General features: G+C 39.8%; 1 protein-coding gene across 1 annotated transcript in view; it reads right to left on the bottom strand.

Annotated features, from left to right (window-relative positions):
- Window positions 1-2,978: 2,978 nt before the first annotated feature.
- The window catches only part of LOC102461934 (potassium/sodium hyperpolarization-activated cyclic nucleotide-gated channel 1), a 163,562-nt gene continuing 153,182 nt past the window's right edge, over window positions 2,979-13,358 (bottom strand). The window contains exons 6-7 of the mRNA XM_089779398.1: window positions 11,658-11,822; window positions 2,979-6,506 (exon numbers count right to left, since the gene is read on the bottom strand). Of these exons, the coding sequence (XP_089635524.1) occupies window positions 5,689-6,506; window positions 11,658-11,822 (983 nt within the window). The 3' untranslated portion in view covers window positions 2,979-5,688. The remainder of the gene's footprint in view (window positions 6,507-11,657; window positions 11,823-13,358) is intronic.

Here is a 13,358-nt window from a genome sequence, read left to right as displayed (position 1 = left end):
AGCGATTATTGTCTTATTATGTCAAGATCAGGACCTCCATGTTCCAAAACCCAGCAGCTGTGAATTTGGCAACAGTGGCTTTTAAAACATCAGATAACAGCTGAATGTACATGTCTAAAATGCTGAGGAAGCTCTTTCTACATATTTTAGGAAAAATTGGTTCCTATGCATCATCAATTAATGAGATTGCTTTTTTCCTGAATTTCAGATTCAAATTTATTTCCTCCTTGGCCAGCAGTCTATTAGTGATACAGTATTTAAGGCAAGGCAGAGGCAGCAGACTCAATAGCAAAGGCAGATGTAAAGATTAGTGGGTAAAAAGATTACTCAGATCCTTGAAGCAGACTTTTATTTAAGCAGTCAATAGAGAAATGGACTCAACCCTAAGATCCTAGGGAGGATTCCCAACTTCCCATCATTGTTCAGTTTCTTTGGGACCTGGTACACATTCTTCCCCAGATATGCTAATGAAACCATGAGGGGTCTTGTTTAAAGCCACCTTCCTGGGGAAACATAACATAGATGTGGAGGTTCTGTGATGAAGAGTAGTGCAAAAGAGCCTACATAGAACAGTATTAAGAATTTGGCCCCTTAGAGATACACCTGATACCATGAGTGAAGGTAGTTTTGATTTTGAAATCAACAGTTAGTTTATAGTTTTCTTGGGTTTTTTGTGGGAGGGGATGGGGAGGGGGATTGAAGTGAGTCAGAAGAAAGTGCAACTGCATCTGCCACAGCTGAATTTACTCCACAGTGTTGTCAGGAGTACCAGATAGCAAAGACGTGTAAAGTGAATATATAACCGGTTTGCAGTGTAAGGTGCCAAGGACTCTGAGGAAAAATACTTCCTTGCTAACAAATTAATGATTAATGGTTCAATGGTGTTATTATAATATGTTGTGCTCTACCATACAGTGGCTCCTCGGTGTCATTCTCACAGGCCAACAGGTGATTCAGAGGACCTGCAAATAAAGACATAGAAGAGAACTGATTACAGATCCAAAGATTCTCTCTGAAGTGGATCCCATGCCATAGCTGTTCAGGAAGCATAACCACAACCCCTGTGGAGACGTGATCAGCAGGCGAGTCCCATTTTTTGTGTGCATAACATCACTCAAATTCAATTCAATATCTTCTGTGGGGGTTGTATCTACTTTGTGGGTGGGGAAGATAAATGCTTGTTTTTCGGCCCAAAACTCCTGAGACATGGGCCACATCTTCAGCAGTAATTCATGTCACTCTGAGCTGCTCAAACTGAATGGAGGCTGCTGAAGGATATTGTTTGAACTGAAAAATACATGTGTGATGAATAGCAAACATGATCAAAGTGAACATGGTGGACACAGTTCATGGACCTTTCTCACACTCTCCTCCAGGTATATTAATAGAGATCAGAAAACTAGAAATCAATTTGTAACTATACTTCATTCAGTTTAGGCAATATTGCTGTAAAACTATATATGGGAAATGATGGAACATTTAACAGTAAATCTCCACCCCACCCCAAGTTCATGAAGTACGTCTGCGAGTTGGAATTAAGACATTAAATGTAAGAGGGACATGAGCAGGGGAGCCAACAGCCTCACTGGCCCCTTGGGCAAGGTGAGGGGCAGCTACACACTCCAAGGAGGAGTGGGGCTGGGGGCAGTCAGCACTGCCCAGCACACACCTGATCAGTCCTCAAAGCTGCCCTGAGTAGCCCTGGCAGCAATTTAAAGTGCCGAAGGCCATTACTCCTTAGCCCCCAGATTATTGGTAGGCCTGGACTTGAGTACTTGACAATGCTCCTCACACCTGGAATGAGATCCTCATCAGCCCCATGGACACTAGCACCTGTGGCTGTATTAACATTTCAACATCCCCTTTTCCTCATGAAAAACAAACAGCTATATAAGACGGGTCCATGAACAGCCATAATCAAGGGCTGTGCTGTAAAAAAATTGAAGTAGTGCCCTGAATCAACGGAGGGGCACAGACTCTACAGAAATCATAGGCTTTGAGGATGGATGTGTGCTTCTGTCAGTGGATGGGTGCAGATGCCCCTCTTCCCTCTCTGTATACAGAATGATCTGGAGAAAGTTCCTAGATGATATCCTTTGGCATTTCCTCCTCATCATCCCCCATCCTATTAACCATCAGACCTTGATGTTTGTGTGAAGAGGAAATTAAATATAAAGTATATAATGGTCCATAAATCTGTTGTGCCTTTCTTCCTCAGTAAGGAAGGAATCCATATATTTTTATGCCTGGTGGTTCATATATAGCCAGCTATTTCTTTTATAAAAAAAATGCAGACAACTATCCAATTATCCAACTGCTACCTTGTTTTCCTGTACAATACTATCCAACCTTATTGTGATAGTTTCAATGCTACAATGATTTTGTCATCTAATCATGGTCCAGAAACCTGACCCACCACAAAGATTCAGAATATTAAATATGCAAAGTAGCACTTGATGTGGCTTGTGAAAACCCACGGGCTTCACATAGGTTTGTATCTTACCAAATGCATATGATCTACTTTTGGACAATTTGTTAACCAAAAGCAAAATCCAACAAATATGCAGCTCACAACAAAGAGTGCCATCAGCTTTAATAACATCTGCTGGAATTTATCAGACAATGCTTACGGCACAGATGCCTGATTTATGATAAAAATGTTTTTTGTTTCTATATTGAAACACTGATTTATGTAATGATCTAAAAATTGGTGAAAGAGGCAAGTTTTCAAGCTTCCACAGCCCAGAACTGAAGAAAAGCTCTGTGCAAACTTTAACACTTGTGTCTTTCACCAGAAGAAGTTGGTCAAATAAAAGATATTACCTCCCCCATCTTTTCTCCATAATTACTCATGTTTTCCTATATCAGCTGCATATTAATTCAGAAGTTAGGGCTACAAAAGGAATAAAGCATACACCCTCTATTTCATGGTAGAACAAGACATGCTTGGCTATAAACATATCAGATCAAATCAAATATTCATTGTATATATTTTGTTCAATTTATTAATAATCTTTGTATATATATTTATGGCTTTGAGCAAAGACAAAAGAAAAAAATCTACCTCATCCCTGATCATACAGTCATTGTAAGAATCAGTTAAACTATTGTCTTCCCAGCAAAGTGAGATCCAACCTTTTCATTAATACATTTCATCCTGTACAGATGTGAGATTCCATACATATGGGCTTATTTATGTACAGAGAAAATAGGTCAATTCTGGAACTAGCAATGAACATTTATATTACAGGAATGTGAGTCATTTGTTTCTTAACCTAAGTATATATACATTCATACATATATATAATGTATATAATTGTATACCCTGTACCATTGTTATTGAATTAACATACAAACCCTAGATTTTGTCCACTCTATTACAAAGTCATTAAAAAGTTTTTTTTATGGTTTCACTGAAAGACCATGTAAGTTAATGTTTCTTCATAGTGCTTAAAATAAAATTTTATATATATATATATATATATAAAAATATTTCACTACTAACCCCATTATGCCTATCAAATGTAAACCTTAAATAGTTTCAAGGATCAGAATATGATTTTAACAAACTGGATATAATTCATTATAAGTATTAAAATAAAATAAGAGACATTGTACTGATAAATAAATGGTCTTGCAGCGTATCCATAATGCTTCAAACATTTTTAAGAATTGCTTCCTTGTACGCTATTCCTGATCATGCCAATTAATGTCAGCAGCATATTAATGGGATAATTACATTGCTTTGTACTGGTGAGTATGAGTTGGCAAAAACTGTAAAGAGTTGTTTGCTTGTTTTTAATTTTTATGGACCCAGTTTAAGTAAAAAGGCATAACAGGCAACATGGATTCAAACTCTGTTAGCCTCAGGCCATTTATTTGGCTTTCGCATTAATTTGAATGCATGTCACTGTGCAGTTTGTGATGCTATTTAATTCTATCTCTGATCTTTAATAATCATCATTAATGGCAAAAACTCCTCCTCTGAATTCATTCCTTTCATATAGTTAACTTGAATTTTCCTAAGGAATATGTTATATGTTTTGTATTATATTTCATAGTGCTGGCCTATCAATAATAGTTTAATTATGACATTCGGTTTCAACTTCTATTTTACTGTAACACATCAGGCACAAATGATAATTACATAAATTTTTTTGTGGAGAGTCTGTCTAATCACAAGATAATGTGACTATCTGAGCAAACGAAAGAAAACACTCACAAAACAGTATGCTTTAACCCTGCTTCCTGTCACCTTTTCCTTCTATTTTAAAGACTTTAAAAAAATAAACCTCATATCTATGGGCTATGTTTGACAATACATGCCATAGGATATACTATCCATTTAATTACAATATACACAGAGCAAATCGTGCAATTCCAGACAGATTTGTTGCTATATTCTATTTATTTCTTTTAAATTAACACCACAGTCAACTACAAAACTACAGTGAAGACATAGAAAGCCCCTGAAAGTCTAAATCAAGCTGTGGCTTACAAATAATCCTTTAAATGAAAAACCTCATTTCTAATTTTAAAAAGAATGATTCAAAGTCAGCATTATAGGAAATGTTAAGGTAGACAATTAATGAATGTTATCATTTTCTAAAGTCAAGGACATACTGTAAGTCTTTTCCTACAGTGGCTGACTGAACCTGTGTTTCTTGTTGTTATTTTTTTAAAGCATGCATGGAATATTTTCAGATGCTATTTAGGGAAAGAAAGGAGAAAAGTGATGATATTGGTGAAATACAAGCAGTTTGCAGGATCAAGCGTACAATTTTGCAGAAAAACAGTGCATGTAAAAGTAACATTGTAGGTTTCAAGCCACTGCATTACAATTGAACAGTTGTCTTGCTCTTAGACTTAATAAATATTAAAATTGTAAGTTATGAAGTGAAGAGCTGAAACTAAATTCCTAAACAAAGACCTTGCAATGATACACCACACAGCAGCTATTTTGTTTGGATCTAAAAAGTTATTTACAATGACAATATTTATAATTTTCATAAAAGTCTTCTGCATTGTGAAGTTTGCAGTCCACCCAGTTTTCTGAAACAGAATGATTTACATGTTTTGATATGAGAATTATCCAAAGCAATGGCAATGCTAGTTCTTCTACTGCAGATGACTGGAGTATATTTCTTCTTCAATCTACTCTTGACTAGAAGTGAAATCCAGACCCATAAAATGGGAGATTGACTGACTGATTTTCCATGATAAATTATTTACAATTTTTATACACAAATGCAATTAATGGAAGTTAAAAGTTATTATCCAATAGGTGCTATTTCCTAGCTAGCTTGAGAGGTTTTTTAAGTTTGTTTTTTGGAATAAATAATACTGTCATTTAGCTTATAAAGTGTATTATCATTGTTTTGTTTTTGTCCATTCCCCCCACTGAAATAGGACATCTCTTCAGAAGTTAAGAAATACACTAGATACTTAATATCAACACACATTAAAAATAAATATTACAACAAAATTTAGACTCCTTTTAAGATTGTAAGAAAAAAATTCTAACCAAGTCTTTTAAATTTATTTTTGACCTATACTTTTTATTCATTATGAAGGGCAAAGTTGTCTAAAATATTTTGTTTCATAGTAGGTTCTCAGGGTCTATCAGGAAACAGTCTAAAATAGTTTCTGGGATGATTCTCAGTTTATGACAACGTCCGTGAACAAGGATCATAAGTTTGAAGCAAATCGTGGTTTGTCTCCTTCTTGATCTGTGGTTAAGACTGTGGAAGAATCTCTTTGTAGAACAGCTGGTGGTGGTGGGGCGCCTCGGTTAGGAGGAATTGCTCCTGAAGACATCTGACGGAAGAGAGCAACTCTCTGAGGGACAGAGCCTCTGCTCCCAACCTGCATACCTGCACCTTGGACACTAGAGAGAGGTTGTGGAATCGAAGCTAGAGACTCTCCCACTGTTGGATGAGGTCTACAAATCAAAGTGGAAATCTCATGGGGCAATGAAGGCTGGGAGGCAGAGAGAGGCCTCACCTCTTTTGTCAGGTTAGTGTTGTGAAGGGCTTGTGTACTCTTGTGAACTTCATTTTTCTGTGATGAACTAGGTGTCTGCTGCTGCTGCTGCTGCTGCATCAGTGACAACTGTGAAGCAGTTGGGGATGCATACTGAAAAGTTCGACCTGCCAGAGGGCTCTGTACTGGTGGACTACAGACTGCAGTAGTATAAGAGCAAGGAGAAAGAATGACAGCCTGCTGGGGCATCTGGGTGCTTGGTGTTGGAGAATGCAAGTTTCCATGAGACAGGCTGGTTGCAGTATACACAGGTGGAGATTGTGTCCTGACTCGGGATGATGATGCAGTAGTTGAAGAGCTAGAATTCAGTGCTGGCATTTGCTGTAGACTAACTGTAGCAACAGCCTGCACCATCTCTCTGTCATGTTTTACTATCTGCTTCAAGATCTCATTCTCCTGATTGTTGAAAACACCAGTATTGAGATCTTTTTGGAACTTCTGCAGGAGAAGTGAATTCTTCTTTCCTTTAGAAAAAAGGATCAATGGACATAAATCAGATATTTGAAATGGTAACATAGAGAAACCTGTTGGGAAACATTTAAACTTGCCCAGACACTCATTAATGGATCTAAAAGTGGCCCTTCTCATGCAGAATAATTTCAGAGACCAACTATTAAGAGAAACTGCAGAACTGGCCTTCGTATGCAAATTTGACACTTTTACTCAAGGACCAAACAAAGACATTTCCTGGATGGGCCACTATATTCAACACACAAATACCGTCAGAAGCTAAGTATTGGACACTTACCACCCAATCTGTTAGGCTCATTTAGCATTGGACACCCATTGACAGGGTTTTTATCCCCCTCCCCTTCTCCCCTCTTTTTCTGCTTTATATTTGTCCCCTTGTGCCTCTTGATCCATTCACCTGAGGAAGAGGGTTGTGCCCACGAAATCTCATATACTATCTATATTTTTGTTAGTCTTTAAGGTGCTACAGGACCACTCATTTTTTAAGTTTTTATTTTTATTTTTTTTGTTTTGTTTTTTAAGTTACAGTCTAACTCAGCTATTCCTATGAAACTTTTAACCGCAGATGGGTTAGCAGGTCTGGAGACCAGCAACAGATTCTTGCACTCAGGCTATGTCTACACTACAGGCTTTTTCTGGGATACCAGGGGTATCCCGGAAAAACTCTGCTGTGTCCAGGAAACATGTCTGCTCTTCTGCTTTTTTTTTGTGGAAGGGCAGATGCGCTCTTTTGGAAGCCCTGTCTTCCTCATTCCACAGAGAAGGGCTCTTCTGAAAGAGGCGGCTTTCCTGAAATTTGGCCCAGTGTAGATGGGCCAAATTTTAGAAAAGCCTCTTCTGAAAAAACTATCGGAAAAAAGTATGCAAATTGCGGAGCACAATTTGCGTACCTTTCTCCGATAGATCAGTGTAGTCTAGACATAGCCTCAGTGAATGAGAGAATGCAAAGTGTCTTAAAACTGTGATAGAACACAAAGTCTATTATCAGTCATGCAGCACAACTCATGTTCTTGGCATCAGCCCACAGCATACAGGGTGGGCTAAAGGGTGAAGGATGAAAGTGTTCTTCTTTCCTAGCTGTGGAGTAGTGCTGAAACACGGTAGGGGTATTTCTGAAGTAACACTCATAATGCGCACACAACCAAGATCAACTGACGCTGCTACACACTCAGATGCTCTGCAGCTGAACTGCCTGCCCTAACCACAGTGTGCATTGAGATGTGAACTTTCTGTGCCAGAAGGGTACCTCTTTTACTGATAATGTACCATCATCATTAAAATTATTTTGAACATGTAACCATGACAATTTATCAATTGAGGGTGGAAAACACAACTAGACTAAATATACAAAAATAATCTCTCTCATTATCAAGCTGTCCTAACTTCCTGAACATTGTACTGTTACATAAATTATAAATACATTTTACATTTAGCACATTTCCAGGAAATAATTAGTAGACATTTGTAACTAGTGACTACCAGACTGAGAGAAGTAATCTCTCTAAATACCTGTGACCTTATAACTTACTGCTTATAAACTCACTGGTACCTGGCTGTGTAACAAGATAGCTGTAAATTGAACACCTGGGCTCTCCCAAAGCTTATGGTTTGCCTAATGACTGTCCTGCCCATCTGTGAAAGTGTTCTGCCCATCTGTGAAGGTGCAGACGGTAGCAATTGAATAAGCCATACAGAAATAACAAGTCCAACTCAATTGTTATTATTTTTATATGAGAATTTATATTATTTTTATCATCGCTGATCTTACATTAATAGAAACTATTTAATACTACCATTAACCATATTTATTATTTGTTAAGCATTGATCACATGCTTAATTCTGTGCAAGACACAAATAAAGATATGATCCCAGAATAAAAGAGCTTGAAAATCTTGCTTTGCAAACTCAGTGCAGCACATTCTCAAAAGCTTGTCACCCTTTTTACGCCTGAAAAATGTTGGCACAAATATTTTTAAATACAGGGTGTCCCCGCTATAAGTCGCCCCAGTAAAATCTGTTCCACATTAATGTCATTAATGCTTGTAGGAACTGATGAGTTATAAGTCCTCCCATTCTTCACTTTTAAGTCACGCCCCCCCCTCCCCCCCAATTTGTGCAAATGGAAGTCAGTTGTGGGAAAAAATTCCCCACTTTAAGTTGTTTCATTATAAGTCCAAGTTTTTTGGAATGTATCTTAGACTTATAGCGAGGAAGGCCTGCACATTAAGGGTACGTCTACACAGCAGTGTTGTTTAGGAATAGCTGACATTATTCTGAAATAATATAGTCCACATGTACACTACAAGCAGTTATTTTGATATAATTTCAAAATAATGGCGAGCTGCAGGACTTCTTACTCCAGCTCCCATAACCCTCATTTTATAAGGAGTTAGGGAGTCAAAGGAAGAGAGCTTTTTCTCAGACTTCCTGCTGTGTAGATGGCACCAAAAAAGCTGAATTCAGCTATTTAGACTTAAGCTACACAAATGATGCCGCTCAAGTTGGGTAGCTTATTTCAGATTTAGTCCTGCTGTGTTGGCATGCCCTTAGGGTATGTCTACACTACAGTGTTAATTCGAGTTAACTTAATTCGAAATAGTTAATTCGAATTAAACTAATTCGAAATAACGCATCTATATACAAAAACTATTTTGAAATAGCGTTTTGCTATTTTGAAATAGCGCGTCCATACTGAGTGGATCCTGAACTGAAGTTAAGGCTGGCCAGAACTAGTGCTGGCAGGGCATCAGGTTAGAACTCAGTGTGTGGGAATGCTGCCTGAGGCTAACTGAGCTCCATGCTTAAAGGGATCCTACCCCCACCCTGGACAGACAGTTCTCAGGGTTCCTCGCTTGCCTGTCTACCTTGATGAGGGACAGCAAAGCAGTCCTGGCTTGGAGTGCCCTGAGTGCCCACACTCGGGACACCACAGCACTCAGCCATATGGAGCCAGAGCTGCCTCTGGGCATGCCGGTGTGTCTCGTGGAGTTGTTGCCATCAGCCCGGCTGCACTTGCTGCAGGCTGCCATCCAGGGGTTCCATCAAGGGGCTGTCAGGATTCAGGAGACCCTGAGGTAGAGCGTCCACCCCTCAGAGCCCTCAGAGCCATCCCACCGGGATCCTTCCCCCTCGGGGCTCTTGCCCCATTCCTCCCTCATGTCCTTCCATGTACCCCTCCCTAGCCCCTCTTCCTGATGTCAAACAAAAGACATGTATGTTCAAAAATAGAAACTGGGTTTATAGAACAAAACTGGAGGGGGGATGAACCTCTGGGGAGATTGGGAAAAGGAGGTGGGAGAGGGGAAGAGAGAGGGTGGGAGAGGGGAGGGGAAAACCTGGGAGGAGGGAAGTGGAAGGGGAAAGCAAGGTGAAGAAGGGGGAGGGGAAGCTCAGGACCCAGGGTTGGGGGGTCTCGCTGGATCAACTTGATTTTCATGCAAACCTGCTCTTGGGTTCGCATGCGGCCTTTGGTGGCCAGGCTGGCAGCTATTCTGCCATAGACGGCCGCATTCCTCCATCTAGTGTGGAGATCATGGACATTGGGGGCATCTCCCCCAAACCTGAATGAGGTCCATGATCTCCACCCTGGACCAGGAAGGCACCCACCTTCTCCAGCCCCTGTCAGGCTCCTGGGAGCTGGCAGACTGCTCCTGGGGAGCGGTGGAAGGCTGGCTGCCAGTGGCTTGCTGGCTCATGTTTTGGGGCCACTGGGTCAGGGGCCCCGGTGGCCAGTGCTGGCTCTGGGCTGGCAGGCTTGGAACTGGCACAAGCACTGTGGCCAGGGTCTACCCCTTTAATGGGTCTGGGGTTGGGGGAGAGGAGAGTAAGTTTTCTTGGTTGTGCCCAGAGTGGCCACCAGGGCTCCCTGGGAAGGGCTGGAGGCCCCCTATTTTGAATTAAGTGTCTACACAGCACTTAATTTGAAATAGCTATTTCGAATTTGGTGTTACTCCTCGTAGAATGAAGTTTACCAAATCTGAATTAAGCGCTCTGCTATTTCAAATTAATTTCAAAATAGCGGTTTGCATGTATAGACGCTATTAAAGTTAATTCGAAATAACGGCTGTTATTTCAAATTAACTTTGCAGTATAGACTGATTAATTATTAGCAAAGATATGTTATAAATATTGAATACTTTGCCTGTTTCTCATAGCATATTTTAAGTAGTACACACTTTCTTCCATGGTGATTCTTGCACTCCAACCAGTAGTATACTTCAAGCTCCCTATAATCTCCACTTGAAGAGATTGCTAAACCTAAACTCCTTTTGTGAAGTGTTTAAGCTCCAGTTGCAATACCCTTCTGAATATAAATTCTGTGAGGATCTGATCACAGAAGATGCTTGTAAGAGTTCAAGGTGCCCAGCACCCTGTGGGAGTCACAGATTTTAAAACAAAAAGGAACCGCTGTGTTAATCTTGTCTAATCTCCTGCATAACAAAGGTCAAATGACTTCTATTTTAAGCCCTCAACCACAGTTGAACTAGAACATAATTCTGAGGAACAAATCTAATTGTGATTTAAAGACTTCAAGTAGTAGAGACTCTACCTTATCATTTTGTTTTTTACTTGATATCTTGGAACTGATTTTCTGAATATCTGCAGACTACAAACATTTCGATTCAAATTGTCGGTTCTCAGCATCTTTGGAAGTCAAATGCATAGCACTCCACTTGTGAGGTAAATGAGACCTTCAAGCAAAGCATAGAAAGGCTTCATTTCCCATTAGCTTCTGTGGGGGCTGAAAACACTCACTTCATCTCAGCATTGTTTTTTCTGAGTATAAACTATACGAGGCAGGGGCATATTATCTATTTTCACTAACATATAGCACTGACAATGGAGTATATATTAACAGCACAACACATAATTAACAATTATAATCATCATGATAATTAAGGTACAGAAAAAATTCAGGGGAGTTTGCAAGAGCTTTCTAAAGAGTGTTTTTTATTATTTAATAACAACCTTGCAGAGCTTCTTGTTTTACCACATTTCTTATTCATAAGTCAACAGAACATTTCCTGCAGTCGAACAATATAGTAATTAAAAAAAAAAGGATTTAATTTTGGAATATTACATTTCCACTCAGAAAAAAAGATAATGTTTTAAGAATAAAGTCAAATATTAAATAAAATAATACCTATTCTGTCCAGTCTGTCAATGGCTACTGTTTCAAAGGCCCTCCTCATCATGGGGTACTCCTCCAGAACCTCATTGAAATTGTCCACAGAGAGGGAATAGAGTCGGCAGTATGTGTCAGCTCTTACACTGGCAGTACGACGGCCCTTAGTCAAAAGGCAAATCTCTAAAGAGGACAAAACACAAAGACACACACAGAGGAAATGAAAAGGTCAGTGAACCATGTGAAACTTCACAATTAGAAAGCAACTTGGTGATAACAAATAAAAATTCAGTACACAGCACCAATTTCATTGCTGCTGCTTATCAGCGTTCCAAGAGTAATTCTGAAGGTTCTCTTCTCTAAATTGAAGGAAATCAGTGTGACTGAAAGGCAACAGTTTTTGCTTATTTTTTCCAACCATGTACATAACAATTAATCTTTTACATGATGCTTCTCAATATGTTTAAAATAATCTACCCAGTTTCAAATGTATCTTGCTGATCTGACTTGCCCAAGTAGTTCTGCTGATTTCAGTAGAAAGATTCATGTGCGTGGAGGGACTGGGTTAATATTCCAACAAGTTTGCTAGCACAATTTAATGCTTACAATACATATAATACAAACATTTAATAATGGTTATAAGAGTTACAACTTTTGAATATTAATATGGAGAAAATGTGGGCTATTAATTAAGTTTACTACAGGTAGAACCTCACTGATCCAGGACTCTATCACCCGGCAACATCCGTGATCTGTCAGGACCAAAGATGTTGCTGGGTGGCTGGGAGACCAGTGGTTGAAGGGGGCAATGGGTGGATCCCTGCCCATGGCCAGGAGTGGAGTCAGTCCTGCAGCTGGGGAACAGGTATGGAGCCCAAGCAGGGGCCAGGAGTGGAGCCGGTTCAGTGGCTTGGAACCAGTGGCCCCAGTGCCCGGCTGGGGCCTAGAAGCAGAGCCAGTCCTGCAGCTGGGGAACTGGTGTCCAAATGCCCGGCGAGGGGGCTGGAGTGGAACCAGTCCCACAGTCAGGGAACTGTCGCCCTGGTCAGGAGCCTGGGGGTGGAGCTGGTGTGGGGACAGGAGGGAATGTACCTCATCCTGTGGCTGGGGAACTGGAGGCCAGAAGAGTTGGTCCTGCCAGGGCAACAAGCCTGGCAACAAGCCTGCCAGGGCCTACAATGCTGTGGGACAGGAGGCTGGTGGTCATAACTTAAATGAGTCTCATAGGTGTCAAATAGAATAACAAATATATACCATGTCTGGTGCCTAGTTGTCACAATACTTCTCAATATTTAACTGGTTTAACAAGACTATACTATATAAACAATAATGGAGAAAATATTTGTAAATAGCTTGAAGAAGCAGAAGTGTCCTTTAGTATAAAAGGCAAAGGGCTGTGATCCAGCACACACTGATATTCTCATCTGAGGCTGACACGAGACATCACCATCCCTTTGACACTGAAAGTGTCAAACACTTTTATTTTTCTTCCTCAATTCTTAACTATTTCTTCAGTTCCAATTAATGATTTTAGGTGTTAGGCAGCAATGAATCTGTACTTCAATTCTTATGTAGGTTTACTGTAATTACACAATCTTTTCGGACAATTGGTCCCTGGAACACTATAAAACAAATGCTAAGCACAGTCCTAATGAGAAATCGCTATTTGAAAGCACTAAAAAATACAAGCGACGACCATTTGTTTTTATAGTCCACCTT

The sequence above is a fragment of the Pelodiscus sinensis genome, chromosome 6 (assembly GCF_052426305.1).
Source record: "Pelodiscus sinensis isolate ZL-2025 chromosome 6, ASM5242630v1, whole genome shotgun sequence".
Lineage (NCBI taxonomy): Eukaryota > Metazoa > Chordata > Testudines > Trionychidae > Pelodiscus > Pelodiscus sinensis.
This window is presented reverse-complemented; position numbering and strand designations above follow the sequence as displayed.